We start from the raw sequence: 25,981 nt of genomic DNA, 5'->3' as shown, positions 1-25,981 counted from the left end.
AGCATTTATCTGAAATGGCTTCATCTGCTTTCTCTTTCAGAAGAAGCAGAAGACATTCTTTCTGATTTATTGCTTGATAAGGCTCATTGAAAGGAGAAACATAAAGATTAAAAGGGAAAGAGAAAGTTGGGCTTTGTTTCATGAAACTTCTGAGCAGGTGAATCATTTGAGGAGGACTTATGAAAGGGGGAAGGAGAAAATGAAAAAAATCAATGATAGTTGTCTTTTATGATTGTTTTTTCCTCTTTTCATCAAAATGAATATAGATTAACAATAAAAATTAAAATATAAAATACGCTCAAAGAATGTTTGCTTTCGTTTTTGTGAAATGATAAAAGAAATTTTAAATTTCTGAATTACAAAATTTTATTAGTATCGTTTCCTCAAATACTCTCAAAACATTCTGAAATATTCAAAGCTTCATTAATACGATTTTATCCACAAAATCGAAGCGTTGATTATTTCGGAAGCTTGTGGCGATGTCTTCAAATCCTTCTTCTTCCAATATTTCATATATCTTCATTTTTATTGCCTTATTTTTCATTTTATCTTCTTCATTCGCTGTATATTTTTTTAGTTGTCTTATTGTATTCGTAACGAATCTCAAGCTGGTGTTTATGATTTCATATTTCAACGACGGCTGATAAAGTTCCTCCACAAAGTAATTCACGGCGCCTCCATCCAGCAAGTCTCCAATATTTTCATCCGAAAGTTGCGTCATTTTGTACAAAAGATAAAAATATTTTTCAAATATTTCTCTTTCGTTTTCTCTCGCTTTTCTGCACAGCTCGACGAAGCAACGAATCAATCCAATATAATCGCCATTCCATAATTTGAACTGTGCTGTAAGACGAAAATAGTCGCTCATTGTAGTTGCCCATCTTTTTATTGCGTCCACTTCTTTTGATTCTTCCTCTTTCCTTTCTAAATCCTTCTTGTTCCAATTTACACGCTTCGTCAGCTCTTCCAATTCTTTTGCAGCCTCTCTCGCGAAATGCAGCTCACTCACAACAATTATCACCAAATTTCGTTCGAAACGTAATCTTTTGATCAAAAAATACCAAGCAGATTGGTATGCAAGCCATGTAAGATTACTATGCTCTTGATGATGAAGTATGATCTCTTTGATTTCCTCCAAATAAAGTTCTTCTTCGGCATTCTAATAAAAACAGAAAATTTCTAACAATATCAATAAATGAAAATAAAAAGGCTCACACATAATATTCGCTTGTGTTACTTACAGCCAGCAACGCTATTTCAACTTCTTTTCGTTGAATTTGGTTTTTCTCTTTACTCAAAGCACACTTCAGGAGGAAAGGAATGCAGTTATCAAGAATGAACGTTTCGTTCGGGTCTTTGTCTTGCATGAGATAGCATTCACAAAGATCAACCAAGTGTTTTTCATTCCTTCCTTCTTTCTTCATCGTTTCTTTTGTTATCATTCCCAAAATTACATTTCTCAGAAAGGAATTATTGAAGCTATTACTCAATGAATTTTTTGAAACCCTGCAAAATCCAATGTGTTTCAATAATGCTATTGTATTTTCCGAAAACAGTTTGTTTTTTTCTGTTAATTGTTTGATTTTATTATACACATTTGATGTAAAAGTAGTATTAATTTCTTCAGCATCCATAACAGTTATGTATTCATTCATCTCTTCTATAATATGCTGTTGTTCCATTTCAGTGCAGCTTTTCAGTTCATTGAGTAATTCTGTTTCAAAAATTATAAAAAATATTGAATTATTATCCAGAAAGACAACAGCTAAAATGAACAAACTTACAAAGCGATTATCAACGGAAATCTCTTGGATTCTATCTTCAGATGAGTTATCGCAGAATTTTTCCATTCTATTCATTTACAAATATGTTCAATTCACATTGAATAACTGATCAAAAACAACACAATAGTCCAGAGAATCAAACATTTATATTTGCTAAATCGAAAAAAATGATCAAATGCAAATTTATTTGGTTGTTAGAGTAAGAAAAAAGTGATATTTCCGATTTTTTCGGAAAGAACAAACAAAACGACAACACCTCTTGTTATGGGAGAAAGGAGCCTATATTAAGGGCTCTGTCGCTTACCAATTGAAGTGAAAACTGTGGATGTGCAAAAAAATTGAAATAATAATAAAAGAACAAAATAAGGTTAATTGCGCAAAAAACAAAGTGCACAGAAGTTGTTGTGGTACGAAAAGGTGTAAAATTGAAAATGTGAAAACTTATTATTGAAAGAACAAAGGGTGGGAAGAGTTTACTCGTGGTGGGACAAAGAGGTGTTGTGGTTTTGTTTGTTCTTTCCGAATTATAGTATAGAGTAGCTTATTTCTCCAGAACAAACGATCAACATCAACACATCTTGTTATGGGAGTATAAGTCGTTGGGATTGTCATCTGTCAACTTGAATGTGTCTTATTTCGCTTGTCTGAATTGTTCTTATCGTTGTGAACTTAAACCTGCTGCAATCCTTAGTCATTTCTTCTGTCTGTGGGTTTGGGTCTCGAGCGTTCGAGTCTTTTGTGAATTCTGTTGGAGATGGCTGTTTGGTTTGATGAATTGGCTGTTGGAAAAGGAGTGAGTGGAGATGCGGATGCTGAATTGAATAGCGCGAGGATCGTTTGGTTCTCCTGTTGGAGGGCTGTCAGGGTGTGGGCCATGCTGGATGCAAGGTTGGTTCTGAATTAAGACCGAGTGGGTGTGTGCGCTGTTGGTGATAGGCGCGTATGTCTAGCTATAAGAACTTCCTGTATTCACTTCAAGGTTAATGCAGAGATGGCTGCGTGCTTGATTGTGTAAGGTCTGAATTCCTATGGTACCCCCTCTTGTTTCATTCCTAGCCTTTCCAGTCTCCTGATTCCTGATGTTTTTAGTAAAGTTTGATAAGTTGTATTCAGCAAGAATGCGTCTCTTGACTCGAACGTTCTCCGAACTCTCTCCCAAAGACAATCTACTTCTTTTGCAGAGCAAATCTTTTCGTCTGTCTCACCTAAGAAAGAAATTGTTAAGAAACTCGGTTTAATTGAGGTTTTGAGGTGGAAGTGGATATGGATGGAATCGTTGTTGAAAATAGATTTGCTCATGGAAAGAAGTTCAAGTTCGTGAAAGCGGAAGGCTGTAAACAAAACACATAGCAAAATGCACTTCACTGTGAGCTCGAAAAACGATAGGTCGACGTTGCATGGTCGTGAATTATAATAGTCAAACACCAGTGAGGGGGACCACATGTATGTGCAAGGTCTTCTGGGGGCGTGTGAATGGTGAAAAGAGCGGAAGATTGTATTTATGATTGGTATTTGGTCAATATCCACTTCGTAACTTAGCCTGGAAAAATAGTGACACAGCGGATCTCGTGGAGCACAAGCAAGCGTAGGGGAATCCCTTCTCCTTCAGCTTCACAAAGAGCATGGCACGTCTTCTGCGCCACTCTCCAAAACCCCTCGGAAATTCTCCACAATTTTCCTCTGTCCAAATTTGTCCAAAATGTGCGAATCCAAAGGTGAAGGCTGTCCATGTTGAAGGAGAAACACTGTTCATGGTCTCTGTTATCAGAGATTGAGGAACTTCATATTTCTGTAGGTTGCTGATCCACCACTGTTCTCCTCTCGGCGCAACCTGTTGAGTCTTGCTGCAAAGAAAGGTCCACGTGGGAATGATTCTCCAGACTTCCTCATTCCAGGCCTTGTCCTCAATATCCTTCTCGAATCGCTCCACATCATAAAGGATGTTGTCATCTCCATCAGTGGTGGTGTCCAGATCTGGAACATCCACGCTGGAAGAAGAATCACTGCTCTCGCCTGTTCCTCCCGAATCTCCCTTAAGCAAGGGAGAATCAGATGTGTTGGTGGATGCACCACTGTTACTGCTCCTATCCAATCTGCTTGTTGTTCGTCCTCCAGCTCCAGGCTTCATGGCTCAAACCAAGTCATTGTTTTCCTGTTTCTCCGCTTGCGAAGGCGTCCAGCTCGATGTTCACGTCCAAGGTTCTTTCCAATTGTTAAAGCGCTTCCTCTCTTAGCTCGTTGTATCCATAGCTCTGGAGTCTTGAAAAGGCATCTGCGGTCATGTTCTTCACAACTGGGAAGTGAATCGCTCTCATCTGAATATGACATTCTGTTGTCATTTATCACATTTTCCTCAGGAGAGAAATGAGATTCGCTCCTGCTGCCCAGTGATTGATGTCGTAGACCGCCGTCGTGTTGTCTGATCTTTGCAAGATTGTGTGCATGTGGTGCCTAAGGATGAGGTGGAGGAAGTGCTTGAGTGCAATCAAGACAGCCAACATCTCCTTGAAGTTGGAGGATTGGCTGAAGAAGGACTTGTTGAAAGGTTAGTGGAAGTGAAGGATGTATTAATTTTTCCTCAGCATTGCACCACAAGCCCGTGGTGCAGCTTCCGTTGGTGGAACAGCCTGCTGTGCTGTGAATGATGTACATTGCATTTGTTCCTTCTTTGTTAGTCTCACCTTCCATCCATATATCTGTTTGATGATCGAATGGTTGACTCTCATAGTCGCATTCCATCCTTGCTTCATCACCGCTCTGTTAAGTGCCTGGTATAATCTGTTCATTTGAAGCGAAGCGTCTCTGATGACGAACCGTGAAGCGCTGATGAGACCTACAAACGACGCAAAGCTCCTGATCCGGACTTCAGCGTTTCTTCTTGCAAGCCTCATCAACCATTTGCACTCCTTCCTCAGAGACCTGCATCTCTCTCGTTCCAGGCTGACTGTTCCTTTCCTCGTCCTCCACGTCCATCCCAGGAAACTGAAGGCCTGCCTCTGTTGAAGTTTGCTCTTGAAGAAGTTGATCAGCAGTCTAAGCCTTCAAAGTAATGCGGTTATCTCTTTCGTTGCAGTCCGAAGCTTGCTTGGATCTTGATAAAGCAGCACGATATCGTCCAAGTGAGCCAGGCAGCGCAGACCCCATCTATTTCGTATTTCCTGAATGACTTTCCTGATAACGGGCGTGAAAATGCAGGGTGCGTCCTTGTAGCCTAAGGGCATTCCTTTGAAGGCGTGTATTTTGTCTCTGAAGGTGAAAGAAAGAAAGTGAACGAAAGAAGGGTGAACAGGAATTAGAAAATACGCTTGAGACAAATCTATTGTTGTTGCGTAGTCCTCCTTTTGAATTATCTTCTCCAGCGTCCTGTCATCCTCTATCTTGAAGTGGATCCTTTAACCGCACTGTTGTGTGGCCTGCAGTCTCGTATCTGTCTGAATTTATCGTTTTTCTTCCTCACAAAGAAAAATGTGCAGGCATTTCGCTGCACCTTGTGGAAGCTGAAATAGAACCCTCATGGCAAGGCCCTCCTGCACCCACTTCGTGCATTCTTTTTCCTCCAGCTTGGTTCCAAGAAACCCCTTCCGAGTCTCTACCTCCTTCTTGAGGCGCTCCCTTACGCTCTTCCCCCTCCAAACTGGAATGAATCCTTCCGTGTAACACTGCGCACCCCCAATGAATCCCACTCTTCTGCGGATTACTGAGCTCGCCCTCCAACAACTTCCTTCTCCAGGCTCCTTGCGCTCTCGATGTATTAACCACTCTCTGTGATGTCCTGCTTGACCTTCCTTCTGAACTAGTGCCTCCTTAGGAGGTCGGGTTCCGAAAAAAATGAGTTCTTGCGCGTTGTACTCTGATGATGGCTTCTCATCTTGTTTTTCTTGCTTCTCGTAATGGTGTGATCTTTGCCAGCTTGTTACTGGAAACGATGTGGTCTTCCTGGTCTTCCCTGAGAGCGCGAGCTGCATCAAAACCAAATTCTGCCTGAATTCTTGTGTGGCGTTCCTCCTGGAGGGCTGCAACAATAAGGGGCATGGCGTCTGATGTCCTCTCTTTCCTGGTTTCACCTTCTGAACGAGACATGATCAGAGCCTTTAGTGCGGGAATGAGATATCTTTCCACTCTGTATCCGCTGGAATCGAGCGCGTCCTTTTGCCAATTTGATGATCTTGCATGAGGGTGAGTTCTGGCTGGAATAAATGGTGTGCAAGCAATGGATTCGTATTGTTCAACAGTTGTAGCTAAGTCTGCGGAATCCGTGTGAAGATCAAATACAGACGAGTTAATGTTATCATTAAATAAGGCCGCGCAAAGCGAAGAAAAAGACGGAACTTGGCTCTCTGTCCGAACTGCTGGTTCTGGTTGTGAGGTCGCTGGAAATTGGTCGGAAGCAAGTGTACTGCTTGAGGAGGTAGGCTGAGATAAGCCCACGCCGCCCGTTGATCCGCCGAGGGTAAAAATACCGCTCAGTCCCGATGCAGGTCCTGCAATTGATACTTCCATGTCAAAGATCTGGTAAGCGACAAAGCCCTTTATAGGCTCCTAACTCCCATCACAAGAGGTGTTGTAGTTGATCGTTTGTCCTGGAGAATTAAGGTACTCAGTTCTTTAACGGAATAAGCAACTTTCCACAAAAATGAAAATGTGTAATGTCACATTTGATCAAATCCACGACTTATTTGTTAATTTCGTTGATAGTAGTTTTTATATTCATGAAGAAAATAATAACCATAAACGAAATTTCAGTATTTAAAACTTTTTTTCTCAATTTCGACAGAATTTTCTGTTCAAAAAAAGAAACATTCTAATCTCACTGAAAAAGAAATTTCAAAAATGAAACTTTGAACTTTCAGAGATGCATAAATTGTTATTCATATTCAAAAAGCTTTTTGTGTATATCTGGATGATTGAAAAGGTTTCATTTTGGGTTAAAACAACTTTATCATGAATCAATGAAATTATTTATGATAGTGTTGCACATTGTTGAGTGTCGGAAATGTTTTGTCGAAATAAATAAAAAGAGTAAAAATATGAAATCACAATAAAAATTTATGTTCAAAATCAAAGGTTTTTTCTTCCTCTGAAGCAAAATCATGACTATTCTTCGTCACTCTTTTCTTTATGAAAAAATAACATCAATACCAGGAATATCAGTATCCTCATCGTCATTGAAAGATTCTGTTTCAGGCGCATGAGGTCTCACAGGTTAATAATTAGAAATGCTCATTAAATAGTCAGAAAACTCATAATCTTTCGATTATTGCACCATTAGCATAGCCAAATGATCAGGCGTCAGTGATTTCCTTACTCCATAGGGGGGAAAAGACTTCCTGAGAGTACCACGCAATCTATCAATTGTATTGGTACAGGTTCCACTTTCAGGGTCCACATAATGTCGTTTGTGACAGACCGTTTTGTGTGTGTGATTGCGAAGACTCAAAGTGGAATAAGCCTTCCACTTGTCAGACATGATTGTTGTTCCGGAGTATATTCTTTCCAGAATGATTGGCAGAAAAGTCTCTTTTCCAAAATTGGTAACATTCATCACGAATCTTGGACCAGCTCCTCCACCTTCCAATCTCTTCACCGCTCCAAAAATCCAAGTCTATTCTTTTCTTTTTCCCCTCTTGCATTTTCTCCTTCTCCAGACAGCTTCATCAAACTCGTCTGTCTTTCCCTCCCCTCCGATTTGGATTTGGTTCTCATTTCACATTTTCATGCACACAACGCTTTCCACACTCCCCCAAAATCCAATTATCTTTCTGTCAATTCCTATTAATCTTGAAATATGCTTTATGGAAATTCCCTCACAACACAATAAAAAAATCCTCATTGTTTTCCCCAATCCAATTTTATTTTGTGAAAAGACTGTTCCATCGAAAACTGATTTTTTTTGACCACATTTGGAACAGTACCAATATTTATTGAACTTTTCCCCCTTTTGAACTTTCATAAATCTTCTGCACTTATGACACTGCATAATTCTCCCACCCAAAATGTTCATGAAAAACTACCTCCATGTTGCATCTTCATCGTGGAATAGATCGTCAAGCTCATTCGTTTTTGTGATATCAAAAATGGGCATAAGTGTAAAAAAACACCTCCTCCAATTTCACGATTTCATTCATGATAATAAGTGATAATAAATAACATAAAAAAACAACACTTTTGGGTGGAGCAGTTTTTTGAGATATCAACATAATAAATCAAGAATAAATATTTGTGATCTGTTCCATAATTAAATTTTTATTTCAATATTTTTTGCTTAAAACTTTAATGCCTGCAAATTGAAGGTTTATCTTTGGATTTGATAACGCAGCACTTAAATACTTCACAATTGAGGTTTGAAATTGAACAATCTTCATCATTTTTAATTTTCGCAGGTACATCTGAATATTTAATACATTCCCTTCAAAGATCAATCATAGCATTGTTCCTTGCAATCAAATCATGAGAGAGCAATATTCAATCACATACTGTTGAATCTAAAATTGTCACTGAATTCTTAAAGACAAAGGTTAAACATTCATGATCTGGAAATTTTTGAAAAATGCTAACATAACAAAATCAAATTTCACAATATGTCAAGCAAAGCATGGAGGAGCAACTTGCATAGTTTGTCCACAATCAAACTCTGATTGGCTAATCTCAGAAAACAGAGTGGAAAGTTGTTCAATAACAAATTGGTATGGAACTGGTTGGTATTTCTGGCTCAATAATATGACTTCAAACGGCCAATTTCTGTTTTCCAAATGCAAGTGTATTGCAAACTCAGGTTGCGATGCTGCTGGTTCTTTAACATTTCACTACCCTCCAACAAATAAGCCAAATCAATTTTTTGTTAATGATTGCCAATTCATAAACAATAAATTAACTGCTTCTTCGACATATGGAGGTGCTGCCATTTATTTTCATTCGACTTTTAATTGGATGAGTGGAAATAAATTCATCACATTCTGTTTCTTTGATGGCAACACTGCCAAAAATGGCAGAGGAAACGATGTGTTCTTCAGTGGCAATGCAATCACTCAATCTCCATTCCAGCAATGCGGCTCAACAGCAGAATCAAAAAGAGTATATAATAATGGAACAGCTGAAAACGCTGAATACAACAGCTGGCTTCCAATCATCGCCCAGAACAAAATAGTCTCAAATGGTGGAAGTGATGCTGATGCCTGTGGCAGGCCCCAACAGACCCCATGTGCCACCATCGAGTATGCCCTCGCTGGCTTCATTTCCCTCCTCCAAGATGCCTTCCTCACCCTCCTTTCCTCAACATTTGTTTCTCTTCAAACACTTACCTTCAGCTCAGTTGACACTAAAATCACTGGAAATGGCACAACTTCCACCATCATCGCCTCCAGTAGCATTTCCCAATTATCAAACTCATATTCTCAGTCATCACAGTCATCATCATCATTTTCTTCATTTTCATCCTTGTCATCATCATCAACATCTTCTTCGCCAGATCCATCTTCCTCGTCTGCTCACTTCGCACAAACCCAGGGCTCCCCAACCGTCTCTGCACTTGCCACCACCCACAACTCCACAAACCCCATCATCCCCATCCTTTTCCACCTCTCCCAAAACTCCCCTTCCCTCAACCTCAACACAACCACCATCACCAGAACAACCCCATCTTCATCATCAATCACCACACCCCTCTTCTTCCTCACTGCTGGCTCCCTCGCCCTCAACCACACAGCAGTCACCAGTCTCTCCCTCAACAGTCAAAGCATCTTCCACCTCGCCTCCCTCACCCCCCTCAGCTCAATATTTGCTCCCACTCAAACGCTCTCTTTCTGTGCAACCGACGCAGAAATTTCTGGAAATGGAATAATTGCTCCGTCATTTTAATCTTCATGAAATGTCCATTTACCTAACTCATGTTCTTCGTCATTTTTTCTTTTGACCTTTTGCCTCTTCCTCCTCTTCCTCCTCCTCATCCTCTTTTTCTTCTTCCTCCTCTTCCTCCTCTTCCTCCTCTTCCTCCTCTTCCTCCTCTTCCTCCTCTTCCTCCTCTTCCTCCTCTTCTTCATCTTCCTCATCTTCATCGATCTCTTCTCCACCTTCTCCTCTTCTCTACTTTCATTCAGATCTTCAATACTCCTTCTACGACTTATTCGTAATCTTTTTCTCCTGTATATCTTTCTTTTCCTCCAATGCCCACTCACCTGAGAATTGAATCTGTCCTTTCCATCGAAAACTTTTCCTTCAGAGCGAAATTCGTCATTTGCACAGATTCTGCATGCGAAACGAAGCCATGTGCCTGTATGTTATTGACTTCAACATCAAAAAGAAGTCTCTCACACACTCCTAACTCTTTCAAGCGTATCATCAGAAGCTCTTTGTGAAGAACCAACTTTTCAAGGTGAGTCAACCATAGAAGTCTCCTTTTTTGCATCTGTAGCTTCCATCATTCGACAAGACTCATCCATACTCTCCTCGTCACTGCCAAACTTCCTCGCAACAATGAAATCGTCAGAACATTCGTAATGCCTTGTTATCGACTTGAACCTCCTTCCTTATTCGCACTTAAACAACTTTCTCTTATGTTCAGCTATTTCTTTCAGACAAACATATTCAAGTTCGCTTCATGTTTATTTTCTCCACATTTCATAAAACAAAGATAGTCTAATTTTATAATATTATCTGTTCTATCAGAAAAAGAGATTGATATGGAGACAAAAAAGTTGAAGCAAAAGAAAGGAAATCTAAAGAATGCTATCAGAAAAGATGAAAATTTGAAAAAGATGGAAGAAATGAGATTGTTTATGTTGTGGTTTATTTTTCTGTTTTCATTTATGGAAGTGTGTCAATAGGTTTTGAAAATTTCTCATTTTTTTAGTTGTTCACCTGAAATTTAAAAAAGCAAACATTTTTTCACAACATCAAGAAAATAAAAATTGGATCTATTTTTTTCTGTAAATGAACTGAAAATATATTTGTATTTTCAGAAGTTTTTCATTTAAACATTTTGACTTCATGCAACATCAAAAAAATCATCTTGACATAACTTTCAAATTAAAATACAGAAATCATTTATCACTTAAAAAGACGATCACATACGAATGAAATGAGCTATCAATCAAATTATCAAAAAATATTTATAAACTAAATCAAATGGCACTTTAATGATTATCTTCGTTTCACTAATAATCTTTCTTGTTAATTAAAAAAACTTTAGATAAACAAGGTTTTCACTTTAAAAAAACGAAAGATTAATTCAATTCGTTTACAACAACTTCTAAAACTTAAAAAGTGTTAATATTTTTGAAAATAAATTGAATGAATACGTGGATGTTACAATTAAGAAGGATATTAAAAAGTTTTTAGCATTGCACTTAAAAATAACAATAAAGTGTAAATTTCAAACCTCAATTGTGAAGTATTTAAGTGCTGCGTTATCAAATCCAAAGATAAACCTTCAATTTGCAGGCATTAAAGTTTTAAGCAAAAAATATTGAAATAAAAATTTAATTATGGAACAGATCACAAATATTTATTCTTGATTTATTATGTTGATATCTCAAAAAACTGCTCCACCCAAAAGTGTTGTTTTTTTATGTTATTTATTATCACTTATTATCATGAATGAAATCGTGAAATTGGAGGAGGTGTTTTTTTACACTTATGCCCAAAAATGTGCACAGACATTTATAAAAAGAAAAATTTGATTACACATAATTATATGAAAATGACCTTTTTTCAGCAATTACTGTCATATCTGAAAACGAGTTTCCGACAACTGTCTTGCATATTTTTTATCATTATAACAGTTAACAAGATGCTTCAATGAAGGTTTTTCCTCTTTTTTAAAACTCTCACATAATACCCTTATACCGCTTTGTGTTCGAAATTTATTAATTTGAGCATCTTTCAATATCAAATTTGAAGAAAAAATTAGTTGTCTGATGTTAGAAGGAAAGCATAAAAAATTGCTTAATTAATCAAAATAAGTGAAAATGACGAGAAACTGAACCGCACAAAGAATTATTTTTTGCAAACTTGAAAACGTTAGCTTTTGCAAAAAAATATTGTCATCATTGAAATTTTTGAATTTTAAAATGAATATGCTACAAACAGTAAATAATTACACAGTTTTTTTAAAAAAAAGAAAGAAAGAAATGTTCTGAGACAAAAACTGTTGAACAATTAAAAACAGATTTTGAAATCCAAAAAGATAAAATATGATATCATTAATTGTGTGTCAAAATGTCATGGACAAATCCAACGAAAATGATATTATCCAGAAATGAATAATCAATTGAGATGTTTTTCGATAATTGATTTCACATCCTGGTTTCTTCAATTTGGAATCAACTAAAATGAATATTTTTTTTTGAAATTTGTATTCAAGCTGTGTTTACAAATAAATTTTCAAAATCGAAGAATGAAACGTTCACATACAACCCTGATCGAAAAGAAACATTATTTGATAAAAGAATATGCGAAGATAATTGAGAGATTTAAAATAATCAAAAGGATCATTTTCTGAGCACAATTATGTGAAAAGAAAAATTGTTTTAAACACAAATATAATTTCATTATTCAATTTGATTCAATCATTATTTCTTTTTCATTTTTCTTACACCAAAAATAATTCAAATTCGAAAAAGAATAATTCAATTTCGAAAATGATTATTTCAATTTCGAAATTCATAAGAAAATGAAATTTTTAATTTTACTCGCGAATGGATTTCAGAAAAATTCAAGTTATTTTTTAACCAATCAAGTTTTATTACTCATAGAAAACTGTTTTTTTTATTGCAACAATTAATAAATCTATTTTTTTTTATATATTTTTTTTTCATTTTCGAAAATCATCATTCAAATAATAATAATTAAATAAAAATTCATTCTATATAATACCCAATCAAAAATTGCAAATAATCAATCACTATTAATAGAAAAACAAAAAACAAGAATTTTTTTTTACCAATAGAAAAAATTCTTTTTCTTTGGAAAAAACATTAAAATCATCAATTTTTAATATGAAAATGAATTCGTTTTATTTTCAAATTAACTTCAATCAATAAATCTTCATTCAAAATGAAAGGAAATTTTTTAATGAAAATGCATCATTTTTCAAATATTGATGAAAAAATTTGCTGATGAGATAAAAATTAAAAGAATTTAAAACCTCAAATACAAGTTATTCATTCCACAAATCAAAAAAATTCACGTTTCGAAATTGAATTATTCTTTTTCGAAATTGAATTAATAAATTACGAAATTGAATTATTAATTCCGAAATCGAATTATTAATTTTCGATTTCGAATTATTAATTCCGAATTTGAATTATTTTTTTTTTTCTAATTTGAAATATTAATTACGAAATTGAATTATTTTTGGTGTATGAGAATAAAAAAAATGATTAATCAATAGCATCATCAATCCTTTGTTAAGGTTTCTTGTTTTTTGTTTCTCCTTCAAACATATTATTGTTTGTTTGTTTGTTTGAAAAAGATTTTCTTTTGTCATCTGCACTTCAAAGTGATTTTATATATTTTATCTTTTTCAATTTTATAATTATTGAAATAATGAAAGGCATTCATAGTACAGTCTAAACCGGATATGATCACATCGGTTTTTGCACAACTATTTGTGACTATATCCGATTGTGATTATACACGATGATGCTTTACACAGAAAAAAGTGAAATTAATTTTATTTATTAATTAATTTTGTGTCAAATTTTTATTTCTGGAAATTCTTCAAAAAAACGCTTTTTTCACTTGCTTAATCAATTTTGATCATGAATACACATTATTTTGACTTATTTGAGCACATTTTTGAAAAAGCGAAATTTTGAAATTTATGATCAAAAATCAATTTTTCATTGAAAAATCCACCCATAATGAAACAAAATGTGATTATATATTTTTAACCCTGTGATTGCATGCGATGGAAAATGAATGAAAAATAGGCCAAATATGTCGGTGCATGGAAAATTGTGACTATATACGAATGTGATTATATTCGACGTGATTATATCCGGTTTAGACTGTATATCAGAATAATTAAAATTGAACAAACCTTCCTCATATGAATTGTTCTCTTTCATTAAGTTGTGACTCGGAAAAGTTTTCATATTAATTATTCCGGAGGTTGTGTTGGTTGAAGAATTCATTTCAGATATATTTGTTATTGAAGACTGATTTGAAATTCTGTCTCAAACAACTGACGGATCAAATGGCTGCGTTCTGCATATAAAGAACAATTTCTTGTTCGTTTAAGTATCAATATCAACACCCTCAGCATCTACAATAACAGGCACAAAAGTTTTTTTGAATACAGATATTCTTCTTTCGATTATTTGTTGATAAGATGAATACGACATGTGTAATTATTTTTGCAATCCTTTTTTCTGTCCAAAATTTCGGTTTTATTATTTGTTTTGAGTATTCATTTATGAACCTTGAATAGAAATAGATATTTTTTATAACACCTCTGCTATTTTTTCGTACCTAGCTTAGGCTTTTGTTATAATTGACTTGCATTCAACATTCAGATGAAAATTATTTTGCTGTTTACGAAAAACCTTTGGATATTCAACGCACCGATAAAAGTTATGATTTGTAAAATTACCATCCACATGCTTTTTTAAAAAAATCACAAAAACACATAGCGATCATGTGGTTGTGTTTAATGTGTGGTGTGTGAATGAAGGATAACTGTTTCAGTAGAATACTCGTTGCACCATGAAAAAACATGCAAGAAAAATCTCTATAAATTGGGGAAGGGGTAAAATATGGACTATCAAACAATTTTGTCACTTGGCTCACAAAAATTGTGTCTTTTATTTTTTTATTTAAATTTCTCAAATTTTCAAAATTTTTTGGGTTTTCATATCTGTTAACGAATATCATTTAAAATCATAATAAAATGTTTTTTGACTTAGACGCAAGTCAAAAAATAAACCCATTTTCTTCAAATTATTTGATCACAAAAAGTTCATCCATTGTTCATCCAATTATTATGAAAATATTCAAAGAGAAACAGATTGCCCCATTTCATTCTATCGAAAAAAGAAAACAAATAATAATTGAAAAACAACAGGAAGGAGTTAACAATTTAATATGTCTATTTCACATCGTCGCTTGTTTTTGGGTTTTTTGTTTGATATTCCCAGGTTTGATCCCTTTTTTTTCGGTTTTTGAAATTTCTTTGTTTGTTTTCAACATGTTTTTTTGAAAACACAAAAATTTCAATGATGATGTATTTCTGTGGAAAAAAAAACACTTTTGTGACAATTTTTATAAAAATATATTTTGATTTTTTTTTTGAAGAATATTGAAAAATCACAACAGTTCAAACACATTCTGACACCAATAAAGTAAACCTGTGTGACGTAATGACTACTGACGTGAAAATTTTCATTTCTGACGGACTTAACAATAATTTACACGTCAGTAATTAATAATCGTAATTTCAGAAGCAATAAAACAAAAAGGAATTATTAACTTTATTCATTTCATTTTTATATTATTAATTGCATTCAAAAAATTCACATTTGCACTGACTTATTTTTTTTTAGAAAAAATGAATGAATTTTTAAATTAAAATGGGAAACTGACGTGAAGGTAAAAAAGGAATTTTAGATCGTCACTGACAGTCAGTTCCAGCCAGGTCAAGTCAGAGTCACTATGACTTTGATCAAAAAATAAAATTTTATGCGTATAAGCGAATGAGATGCATTTGTCTTGATAAATGACAAAATAGTTTGATATTTTAACTTTTTATTCGGACTTTTGTTTTTCATATAATATGAAAAAGAAAACGGATAGACACGAAAAAAAGAAGGCAGTTTGAAAATCATAATTATTCATTTATTTTATTTGTCTTTCTATGCTTCATATCACCAGGAAATCGTTTGTTTATTTTTATTGTTAAAATTTTCTTTTAATGCAATTTATTTTTTCTTTATTAACACAACAAAAAAAGTTCTTAAATAATATAACAAAATTCTACTCTAATTATTTGCAACAAAAGAGTGTTTTTCACTGTCTTATTCGACATCTTATTCAGAAATTATTTTTCATCATCTTCCGAAGAGAACTTCGATCCAATTTATCTTCATCATTTGTTAAAGAAGCTATATTAACTGAATCACAAATTGAATAATTCCTTATGGACAAAACAAATAGTTAATCAAAACAGAAGATATCCATTTTATTGATGTATACACAAATTCATTTATTAATTTAATGAAGACTCTAATTTTGATCTACCTCTTTCAACTGGAAAAAGCGAAAATTGTCTTGAAACCCTTCAAAGAAAAGAAAAGGAGATATTTGTGGGAAGAAAGTCACATTGACGATGGACTGGGATCAATATTAGGATGAATAATTTTCAAAATTCTATTTAAAAGTCTGTGTACTTTTTCGATTTAACTTTTTTTTTTAATATTTTATTTGCAACATCAGAAATAAATGGATCACAATCACGAATCAATTTTCAAAAACAATTCTGAAATCTTCGTCATAGTGTTTATTACATGTTGATAAATTCATATAACTTTCAAACGTATTGCATTTGACTGTTATGAATTATCATTTCTCAAACGAAAGCGGGAAACGAATTGTTTCTCTGATGAAAACTATATGCGGAGATTAAAGACAATAAATTGAAGTTGAGTTGACTGTGTTAATTGAAAATTCTTTATTTATTTTTCTTTTTCACACGTCATTTCCAAAGATCTTTTAAAAGTCTATTAACTTCAAATCAAAATAAAAAATAATCAGAAATAACTCGAACGAGTTTATTTGAAAATCATTAGAATACATTGAAATGAAAATAGAAATTATCTCAAAAACGGTGGTATATCAATCTTTTTCATTTAATTCACTTCAATCACATTATCATGAAAAACATTCAGAGTTTTTTCTTTCTTTCTTCAAAATTCACCGACTATGCTTCATTTATCTCGCACCCGTTGAACTTTGTGTTTTTCACTAGAAAAATATGTTGGCCAAGGCTGATGAGGCGAATGAGATGCACCCGCCATCGGTTGCAGTCTATTGGTGTTGTGGTGCTGAGTTGATGTCGGTCATGGTGCAGTTGGCGAGGGAGAGGGAGAGGGCAGGGGAGGTGGCAGAGGAGAGGACACAGCTTGTGGGGGTGGCTGTGGAGGTGATATCGGTGATGCTGGAGGAGTTGAGGGTGAGGGGAGCGGTGAGGGAGGTGAGGTGGAAGATGCTTTGGCTGCTGAGGGCGAGTTGGGTGATTGCTGTGTGGTTGAGGGCGAGGGAGCCAGCAGCGAGGAAGAAGAGGGGGGTTGTGATTGTTATGGAGGTTGTTCCGGTGATGGTGGTTGTGTTGAGGTTGAGGGAAGGGGAGTTGTCGGAGAGGTGGAAGAGGATGGGGGTGATGGGATTTGAGGAGTTGTGAGCGATGGTGATGGAAGAGACTGTGAGGGAGCCCTGGGTCTGTTGGAAGAGGGCAGACGAGGCAGATGGATCTGGTGAAGAAGATGTTGATGTTGATGATTGTGAATGTGAGTTTGGTGGTTGAGGAATGCCACTGGAGGCAATAGTGGTGGCATCTGTTCCATTTCCAGTGATTTTTGTTTCAGCTGCGCTGAAAGTGAGTGTTTGAGTTGGAACAAATATTGAGTTGAGGAGGGTGAGAGAGGTGTTTTGGAGGAGGGAAATGAAGCCAGTGAGGGCATATTCGATGGTTGCACATGGGGTCTGTTGGGGTCTGCCACAGGCATCTGTATTGGTTCCGTTGCTGGCAACGATTTTATCCTGAGCAATGAGGGGGAGCCAGCCATTGAAAGTTTCATTGTCTGCTTGTCTATTATTATACACTCTTTTAGCTGGGGTTGTTGAGCCACAATTCTCAAATGTGGATTGAGTGATTGCATTGCCACTGAAATACACATCATTCCCCCTGCCATTAGTTGCGGTGTTGCCATCGAAGAAGCAGAAAGTGATGAATCTAATTTCATTCATCCAAGTGAAGGTTGCATCCAAATAGATGGCAGCGCCTCCTCGTGTTGATGAAGTTGATGTCAATTCATTATTTACAAATTGGCAGTCATTTACCAAAAATTGACTCGGTTTGTTTTGTGGAAGCCAATGAAATGTGACTGCTCCAGCTGCATCACCTCCAGTATTTGCAACACAGGTGCATTTTTTGAACAAGAATTTTGCATCTGATGGCATGTCATCGAGCAAGAAATACCAGCCGGTTCCAATATCACCTCATATTGAACAACTTTCCACTCTGTTTTCAGAGAATGAACAAACAAAAGATAACTGAGTTCCAGCAATGCAATTCGCTCCTCCATGATAAGCAGAACAACTTGTAAAATTGGATTTTGCGATGTTGACGTTAAACAAATATCTGCAAAACAATACCCCGCAAACATCACCACAAGAACAATTGCTGAATGAACAAGAAGTGATTGTGAGATTTGCATTTGTGCAGTTGACTTTAAGAGCACCTCCATCGCTTGACCCACCAGTTGAATCATTCCATTCACACCATTCAAAGAGGTAGCTATTCAAATCAGAAAAAGACAATCGACTTAATATCTCTCTGTGAGTTTCAGTTCCTCCAAACACGATATGAGCATTTGGTGAAGAGTCTGTTTGGAACATGAAGTTTTTTGTTCCGAAAAGGAGGTGGAATCGATTAAGAGGTGAGGGAACTCTGACATAAATGCATTTCAATTTAAATGCGAAATTAAAATCAATTAATGGGACATGTTAAAAAATACTGAAAACTTGAAAAAATAATTATTACAAAATCTGTATTATTTTAAAATAAGTTCATATTAAGATAAATCTTTTCGAAAAAAAAAAAAAAAAAAAAAAAAAAAAAAAAAAAAAAAAAAAAAAAAAAAAAAAAAAAAACACTGGATAATTACTGACGGACGTGAAAAAAATTTTTTTGCGCGTCAGACAGGTTTACAATAAAGTGTCATATTTATTTCAAAGAATATAAATGTCAAAAAATACGAAAAACGATTTGTGTGTCACAAATGAGGGACAGATCACCTATATGGGACATTCCAGAATTTTCAGCTTTTTTGAAATTTTTCTCTCATTCATTTGTTTCGAATCAAATAAAGGAAGCTTTTGAATTTTTAATAAATTGCATTTTAAATTTCACAGTGTTCACAAAAACCCTTTTTCATCGTATTTTGTGTTAAAAATAAATCATAAAAAAAAACTGTTTTTACAAACACTGTTGCATTAAAGTGGCAATTCTTAAAACTTCAAAAGCTTCCTTTATTTGATTTGAAACAAATGAATGAGCTAAAAGTTTTGTAAAAGCTGAAATTTTTGGATTGTCTAAGATTTTCGACACGCTAATGTCTTTTGAATAATATGCGAACCATTTTTGAACAACAAATTCTGAATAAATCATGTTAGTTTCAAAAATGATTTATTCATTATTCATTAGTCTCAAAACATTATTGATTTTTTTTTTAAAAATTTTTTTTCCATTTGGCTGATCCTTTTTGAAATCATTCTTTTGTTCGAGTTTTGATCAAAATTTTTATTTCAATGGGATTTTTTGTGAAAATTTTGTTTCTGCAATAACAACATCATGAACAATATGTGTTATCATTTAAAGCTCAATTTTTCAAAATCCCATGGAGACAAAAATTTTGATCAAAACTTAAACAAAAGTGTGATTTCAAAAATGAACATCCATTTTCTTTAAATTTTTAGTGCTTTGAATTGAATGATTAAACTCTAAAAAATTAGCTTCCAATTCATCTTTTTTTATTCTGATATCATTCGGACATTTATTGCTTATTGTTAAGATTGAAATTGCTTTTGATTGAAATTTGAATAAATAAATAAATATGGATAGATCAAAAACTATTTTAATGGCTCAGGCTTGTAATAGTTATTTTTATTGTATTAACAAGTTGTATATTTATAGGTCGAAGATAGTGAAAATGTTCAAAGAGCTGCATCATCGGAAGAAACATCTGAGTCACAAGATTGGATCATAGCAAATCGCTTTCGAATTTTCTCAAATCAGATGCTGGGTTCTGGTTCTTTTGGAGAAATTTATCGAGGAATAAATATGTTTACCCATGAAGAAGTAGCTGTAAAAATTGAAAGCGCTTCAGGACTTTCACAACAGCTTCCATTGGAAGCGAAAATTTATCAAGCTATGCAAGGAGGATTGGGAGTTTCAAAACTTCATTATTTCGGTGAAGAGAATGGCTATAATTGTTTGGTTATGGATTTACTCGGACCTAGCTTGGAAGAGCTGGTAACAAGATGTGGAAGGTCTCTTTGCATGAAATCTGTTCTACAGCTTGCTGATCAGTTGATAATGCGAATTCAATTTTTGCACAGTAAGAATTTTGTTCATAGGGATGTTAAGCCAGACAACTTTTGTGTCGGTCGAGGCGATAAAGAAACCATGGTTTACATGATTGATTTGGGATTGTGCAAACGCTATCGCGATGGGAGAACAAAAGTGCATGTACCATACAGAGATAGAAAAGGAATTACTGGGACTGTCCGATATATCAGTATTTTTACGCACAAAGGAATCGAGCAATCTCGAAGAGATGATATGGAAGGATTGGCCTATATGTTTATATATTTTGTGAATGGATCACTTCCATGGCAGGGAGTTAGAGCTGGAACTCGAAAGCAAAAGTATTTACGTATTGGTGATATGAAAATGAATACACCAATAGAAGAACTTTGCAAGTTTATGCCAGAAGAATTTGTAACATATTTAAGCTATGTTCGATGTATGCTTTATCTTTTCTTTTTCTTTTCTTATTCTTTTCTTATTCTCTTTCTTTCTTTCTTTCTTTCTTTCTTTCTTTCTTTCTTTCTTTCTTTCTTTCTTTCTTTCTTTCTTTCTTTCTTTCTTTCTTTCTTTCTTTCTTTCTTTCTTTCTTTCTTTCTTTCTTTCTTTCTTTCTTTCTTTCTTTCTTTCTTTCTTTCTTTCTTTCTTTCTTTCTTTCTTTCTTTCTTTCTTTGGTAATTTTAAAACTTTTTCAAAACTTAACTTTCAACAATGCTTTAAGCGCTCGCCTTTGATGCTCGCCCAGATTATGCGTATTGTCGCCGACTGTTTAGAGATTTGTTTACGAGAGAAGGATACATAAACGATGGAATATACGAATGGTCAGGCGGTGGAGTGATCTCCTTGCCCGGCACCCACATTCCAGCGGGCTTCGTACGCCCTTTTCGCCCATCGCCACAGGAGCGGGAGAGGATGCGTATGAGAGACATCGAGAAGGAAAAGCAGAGAGAGCGTGTGCGTCTTGAAAGGGAGCGAGAAAAGATCAGGATGGAATCCTATCTTCGCGTGCATCCAAACTCAGACGCTGCAAAGCGGGCACTGGAGCAGCTTTCAAAGCCTCTTCCAGAAGAGCTGGCAGCGATGCCTCGCTTCAACCGAATGCCGCTTCTTCCGGGCGAAGAAGATCTTCAGTTGCGCTCAACAGTCCACACACACTCAATCACCCCATCTCAGCACACTCCCACGCACACAGGAACAGGTTCTGGCGGAAAGAAGACGAGGACGCGCGACACACACGCCCACACCCGCGACACCTTCGGGCGGATGGCTCTTTCTCATTCGCGGAAGAACCGTCGCTCGCAGCACCTGTCGACAACAGGCTCGTTGACAGGGGAGTCGCGGCAGTCGCAGTCGATGAGCGGCGATCGGAGCACCGGCAGCCACTACGGATCAGACTTCTGGGAGGAAGAGCCCGAGGAGTTCTACTCGCGCTATCGCATCTGGCGCAAGACAGACACTGCAGAGAGACTGTTTGACAACGACGTGGTCGGGGCAGTGGTGGATGACATAGACGAAGACGAGGAGATGTCGCTGCTGGACTCGGTGGACACAGGCGCAGCTACAGCCAGCGGAGGCTCGCTGTTTCGAGACATCTACGGCGGTGAAGGAGAGACCGTGCGGAGCAAAAGCGACCCAACAGAGTCCACTTCGATGTCCACTTCACTTTCTGCCTCGACGTCGATGTCAGCATCAACATCTTACTCAACTTCAATGTCTGCATCTGCCTCGGCCTCTGCAACAGTCTCTCTGTCAACTTCTTTCTCTGCATCTCACTCAGATTTACTTGCATCTCGCAATCCTTTCATTTCCACCTCTTTTACGTCAAGTTCCTTTGAAGCAGGACATCCAAGCACTGCTATCACTTCATCATCATCATCATCTTCTTCTTCTTCTTCTTCCTCATCGTTTTCATCCACTTCATCCACCTCTTCCTCCTCCCCTCCTCTTTCAACACACTTGGGAGACTTTGCCAGCAGCCTTCTTCAAGAATTCTCCACTCAGCCTGCGCCTGTTCCTCCGCGTGTTGGCGGGAGCATTTCATCCAACTCCTCTCTTTCTCTGTCTGCCCGCCATCTTTCATCCAGAATGTCTCCCTTCAGCTCACACTCCTCCAAACACCTGTCATCACGCAGCTCTTCTGTCCAGGCAGCGGCAGCCGCGGCGGCAGCAGCACAAGCAGCGTTTTCGTATGGAATGAACATCGATGTGGAGAAGCTGAACAAACGGCGGAGAAGAGGGCAATTGCTCGAGGCGAGAGAAAGAGAGGCAGACGAGACGAGTGGCAGTGGCAGTGGCAGTGGGCACGAGAGCGGATCGAGTGGGAAGGACACAGACAGCGCGCCAGAGCAGCCGAAGGACCTTTTGGCAGAAGTCGACCCGGCTGAGATGATATCGTCGGTGCTGGCGTCGCTGGCGTCGGGGCCGTCGCTGTTTGAAGGAGAGAGAGAGAGGAAGATGAGAGGCGAGCAGAGCAGCGTGTCAGAGATGCATCTGAACGAGCTCGACGATTTGGGGCCGTTGGAGCTGCCAGCGGTGGAACAGGAGAAGCCGACAGACGCTGCTCCTTTGCTGAACACAGAATCGAAGATGTTTGGCGAGTCAATTCAGTCTTCAAAGAAGTCAGGATATGACATTTCCTTGAGTGAAGAGTCCTCTTCGTCGCTTGCTGTCAGCAAATCTGATCTTTTGACAGGAAAAGCCAACACTCAGAAGCTGGATCCACTTGTGGCTGTAGCGAAGCCTGTGCCACAGGGCAGCAAAGAAAGAGCAGAAAATGAGAGAGATCCGCTTTCTGATGAGATGCTGCTGAATGCGGGAGAAGGCTCGTGTCTCTCTTCGCTCGAAGGTATTGCGGCTGACAGGTCGTTGGAAGACAACGGAACAGTTTCGACTGACGAAGGGTCGTATTCAGACACACACCCGTTGAATAGAAGAGGATCCCGATTAGCTGGGAGCATCCAGAGCAGCAGCCAGAGTGAGGGTGGGAGTGGAAGAAAAGGATTTGGGGAAAGCAAAGCACGAGCGAAGAACAGAAAAGGGAGAAGCAGAAATGAGGCGCATAGCGTTAAGACAGCAGGAAAAGGGTTTGAATTTGGCAATGAAGAGAATGAGGATGAGGAAGAAGAAGGCACACAAGGATTCGTTGGAAGTATGTTGTCTGCACTTTCTGGAGGAAAATCCAATGCAGACACACGCCAAACATATTCTGCTTCGCATGCCTCGACCAATCTGCTTTCAGCGAAGGCTTCATCTTCTGTACAGCAAAAGGGAGCGAATGAACTGCCTCGTCCAGAAACGATATTTGATGATGAGGAGGACGATAACAGCAGCATTGACGGGTTGGGGATTGCTCCAGCCACAACAAAGAAATTGATGAATGGCACTTCGCTCTTGCAGGATTCTGATGACGAAGGAGATAACAGCAAAGATAGCGACGATGAGGCAAGACTTCTTTGAGCTGTCGATTTATTCGTGAATATGGATGTGGATTTTGCAATTCAAAAAATATTTGGGAAAATATTTAAATTTTATTGCAGTTCAATTAATTTAGAGATGGCTATTTTTTTTTCACTTGTTTGATAGTTTGTAATTATTTCTTTCTATTGTTCCATCAAATTGTTTTATGATGTTACTGTTACGATTTTTCTGTTTAATAAACATTATTTTCATCATTTTGCTTTTTTTCAGAAAATAATATAATTTCAATTATTCAGTGAGACCTTTTTTTATTGATATTTTAAATAACCCAACAATGGTAAATGCTTGCCATAAGAGAACAAAAATTTTCAAAATTAAAGAAATATTACGTTATTTTCTTTGAATGAGACTTTCATGAATTCTATCTCCAAAAACGAATCAGAAAAAAGTTCTGTTCGTTTGAATGAATAATTCAAAAAATTGAATATTAATATTTTTTTCAATCAGTAAAAGCTTAATAGAAATTTTATTAAATGGATAAACTCATTTTTATAAAAAAATAGCATTGACTTCAACATTATTGTTGAATGTTTAACCTCATTTGCAGATGCTTTTTTGTAAAGTTTTTTTGAAATTCTTTAAATCTTTTTCAATAATGATTGAAATTCACATTTCAATTATTCAAAGTTGATCAAAAAAGCGAAACAACAAAAAAGAGAATTTTTTCTGAACCAAAAGAATGAAAGCCATACTTTATTTTATTTTTGTTTGAGAAATATTAAAAACTGCAACTAATACCGAATTAAGCGGCTATATTTCTATAATTTTCATGCAGTTAAGTAAAAATACATTTTTTAAAGATCAGGACTCAAATGAAATTCGGGAAAAAGCGAAAGAATCTCACGAGCAAGATCATTTTTCTTGGGATGGATTCCCTCATTACAATCCAGTTTCTGCCTGGAAATATCTCAAAAAATATGAAAAGTCATTTTATCCAATCCCATACATTGTGGAAACCCCATCAAAAACTCCACGACCAAGCAACTGTCTTCGTTTTGTTTGCATTTCTGATACACATGGCTATCATTATGACATTCCCGGAGGAATTCCATCTGGAGATGTTTTGCTCTTTGCAGGTGATTTTTCTTGTAATTCGCTTAAGGAAGAAATTGATTCATTTTGTAATTTTCTCGATCTTCTTCCATTCAAATACAAGATAGTAATTTCTGGGAATCATGACATTGTCTTTGATGTTGATTTTTACAATCAGTTTTGGAAGGAATTTAAACATCCATCTAAGCTGAGCACTTCAGATGAAATCTTGGAACTAAAGCGTCATTGTACTTATCTTCATGATCAAGGCTGCTCAGTCGAAGGAATAAACATATATGGTTCACCGTATCAAGTATGGTTTTGTCAATGGGCATTTGGGCTGGAAAGAGGAAGTGAGTGTAGGAAAAAATGGGAGAGTATACCACTTGGAACTGATATACTGATTACTCATGGAGCACCAATGGGAAGGATGGACATCAGTCGAGATAAGCGTCACAATGGAGACGCTGATTTATTGGAAATTGTAAGAGAAAAAATAAAACCAAAAATACATGTTTTTGGACATTTTCATGATAATAATGGAGTTTCATATGATGGGCAGACAGTGTTTATCAACGCTTCCATATTAACAGACAAGTATAACCCGAAATATTCAGCGATAGTATTTGACTTTCCTGTTTCTACAAAAATAGAAGAAAGTTGCATTGATAGCAAGCACTTTGATGAAAAAGAAATGCCACAATCATCAAAATCATAATCAACAAAGAATAAAAAAGGATCAACATATCATATTGAACTTCTAATTCTACATTTACAATACCTTTGAAGAAACTTTTACAAAGTCGATAAAATAGGAATGTTTTTGAACAAATTTGATCATTACAATTACAAAAATGTAAAAGTCGAAAGAGGAGTCTCGACATCATCTAATAAAAAGCAAATTATTGTTCAAACATAAAAATAAAAATATGAAGAAATGCAAGTTTTTCCATGAAATCAATAATGTAATGAGAACTGTTATTCATTATTCACTTACGGTATTCGAGATAATTTTTGAAGGAAATTTCATGTTCATTCAGTCTTTTCTCCTGTAAATGAAGATAAATTCAATAAATGATATTTTCTTGTATGAAAATTAAATATACTAGAAATTTTTCTTTGGATTTTATTAAAGATGAAAACAATCTATTTTTTAAATTCTTTTCGATTTTTTCTCAGTAATTTTTGAATGAATTAGAGTGCCATCTTCATCATTCACATTCGTGAACTTTTTATTTCTATTTAGTCATGAAAATACTGTTTTATTGCAGGGTAAATTTTTATAGAAATAAATATTGTTTTCAATTTTTTGAAAAATTCATTTTTTTTTATTTCTTGCTTTTAAAATTCTTTCTATTCAGACAAAACATTTACAGCCTAATAAATGTTT

General features: G+C 36.0%; 7 protein-coding genes across 7 annotated transcripts; 4 read left to right on the top strand and 3 right to left on the bottom strand.

Annotated features, from left to right (window-relative positions):
• Positions 1-218: 218 nt before the first annotated feature.
• MONOS_10247 (uncharacterized protein) lies at positions 219-2,049 on the bottom strand. The gene is made up of 4 exons (XM_067862679.1): positions 1,927-2,049; positions 1,781-1,851; positions 1,218-1,714; positions 219-1,159 (listed from the first exon to the last, which is right to left on the bottom strand). The coding sequence occupies exons 2-4, from the start codon at positions 1,848-1,850 to the stop codon at positions 413-415; spliced, it is 1,314 nt and encodes a 437-aa protein (XP_067731839.1). The 5' UTR covers position 1,851; positions 1,927-2,049; the 3' UTR covers positions 219-412.
• A 1,251-nt stretch (positions 2,050-3,300) lies between these two features.
• On the bottom strand, positions 3,301-3,912 carry MONOS_10246 (uncharacterized protein; the record flags this gene model as incomplete). Its single annotated transcript, XM_067862678.1, has 1 exon — positions 3,301-3,912. One exon carries the CDS (start codon positions 3,910-3,912, stop codon positions 3,301-3,303), a length of 612 nt encoding a protein of 203 aa, XP_067731838.1.
• A 1,736-nt stretch (positions 3,913-5,648) lies between these two features.
• MONOS_10245 (uncharacterized protein) lies at positions 5,649-6,284 on the bottom strand (the record flags this gene model as incomplete). Its single annotated transcript, XM_067862677.1, has 1 exon — positions 5,649-6,284. The coding sequence occupies one exon, from the start codon at positions 6,282-6,284 to the stop codon at positions 5,649-5,651; it is 636 nt and encodes a 211-aa protein (XP_067731837.1).
• A 2,427-nt stretch (positions 6,285-8,711) lies between these two features.
• On the top strand, positions 8,712-9,638 carry MONOS_10244 (uncharacterized protein; the record flags this gene model as incomplete). The annotated part of the gene is made up of 1 exon (XM_067862676.1): positions 8,712-9,638. One exon carries the CDS (start codon positions 8,712-8,714, stop codon positions 9,636-9,638), a length of 927 nt encoding a protein of 308 aa, XP_067731836.1.
• A 7,111-nt stretch (positions 9,639-16,749) lies between these two features.
• MONOS_2757 (uncharacterized protein) lies at positions 16,750-17,175 on the top strand (the record flags this gene model as incomplete). Its single annotated transcript, XM_067872703.1, has 1 exon — positions 16,750-17,175. The coding sequence occupies one exon, from the start codon at positions 16,750-16,752 to the stop codon at positions 17,173-17,175; it is 426 nt and encodes a 141-aa protein (XP_067731835.1).
• Positions 17,176-19,640: 2,465 nt separating this feature from the next.
• Positions 19,641-23,798, top strand: MONOS_2756 (putative casein kinase 1). Its single transcript, XM_067872702.1, has 2 exons — positions 19,641-20,521; positions 20,804-23,798. Exons 1-2 carry the CDS (start codon positions 19,792-19,794, stop codon positions 23,536-23,538), a joined length of 3,465 nt encoding a protein of 1,154 aa, XP_067731834.1. The 5' UTR covers positions 19,641-19,791; the 3' UTR covers positions 23,539-23,798.
• A 454-nt stretch (positions 23,799-24,252) lies between these two features.
• On the top strand, positions 24,253-25,670 carry MONOS_2755 (putative metallophosphoesterase domain-containing protein 1). The gene has a single exon (XM_067872701.1). The coding sequence runs from the start codon at positions 24,329-24,331 to the stop codon at positions 25,307-25,309; it is 981 nt and encodes a 326-aa protein (XP_067731833.1). The 5' UTR covers positions 24,253-24,328; the 3' UTR covers positions 25,310-25,670.
• The last annotated feature ends 311 nt before the right edge of the window (positions 25,671-25,981 follow it).

The sequence above is a fragment of the Monocercomonoides exilis genome (assembly GCF_001643675.1).
Source record: "Monocercomonoides exilis strain PA203 chromosome Unknown scaffold10-1930038, whole genome shotgun sequence".
Classification (NCBI taxonomy): Eukaryota; Preaxostyla; order Oxymonadida; family Polymastigidae; genus Monocercomonoides; species Monocercomonoides exilis.
The sequence above is the reverse complement of the archived record's forward strand: the minus strand, read 5'-3'. Positions and strand labels throughout refer to the sequence as shown.

Bases quoted from the DNA above. Each gene is read 5' to 3' on its own strand.
- MONOS_10247 (XM_067862679.1), bottom strand. From the start codon at position 1,850: ATGGAAAAATTCTGCGATAACTCATCTGAAGATAGAATCCAAGAGATT. The intron at 1,715-1,780 runs GTTTGTTCATTT...TTTTTGAAACAG, and splicing joins CGTTGATAATCGCTTTGTAA to AATTACTCAATGAACTGAAA. The intron at 1,160-1,217 runs GTGTGAGCCTTT...TGTTTTTATTAG, and splicing joins GTAACACAAGCGAATATTAT to AATGCCGAAGAAGAACTTTA.
- MONOS_2756 (XM_067872702.1), top strand. From the start codon at position 19,792: ATGCTGGGTTCTGGTTCTTTTGGAGAAATTTATCGAGGAATAAATATG. The intron at 20,522-20,803 runs GTATGCTTTATC...CAATGCTTTAAG, and splicing joins ATATTTAAGCTATGTTCGAT to CGCTCGCCTTTGATGCTCGC.
- MONOS_2755 (XM_067872701.1), top strand. From the start codon at position 24,329: ATGCAGTTAAGTAAAAATACATTTTTTAAAGATCAGGACTCAAATGAA.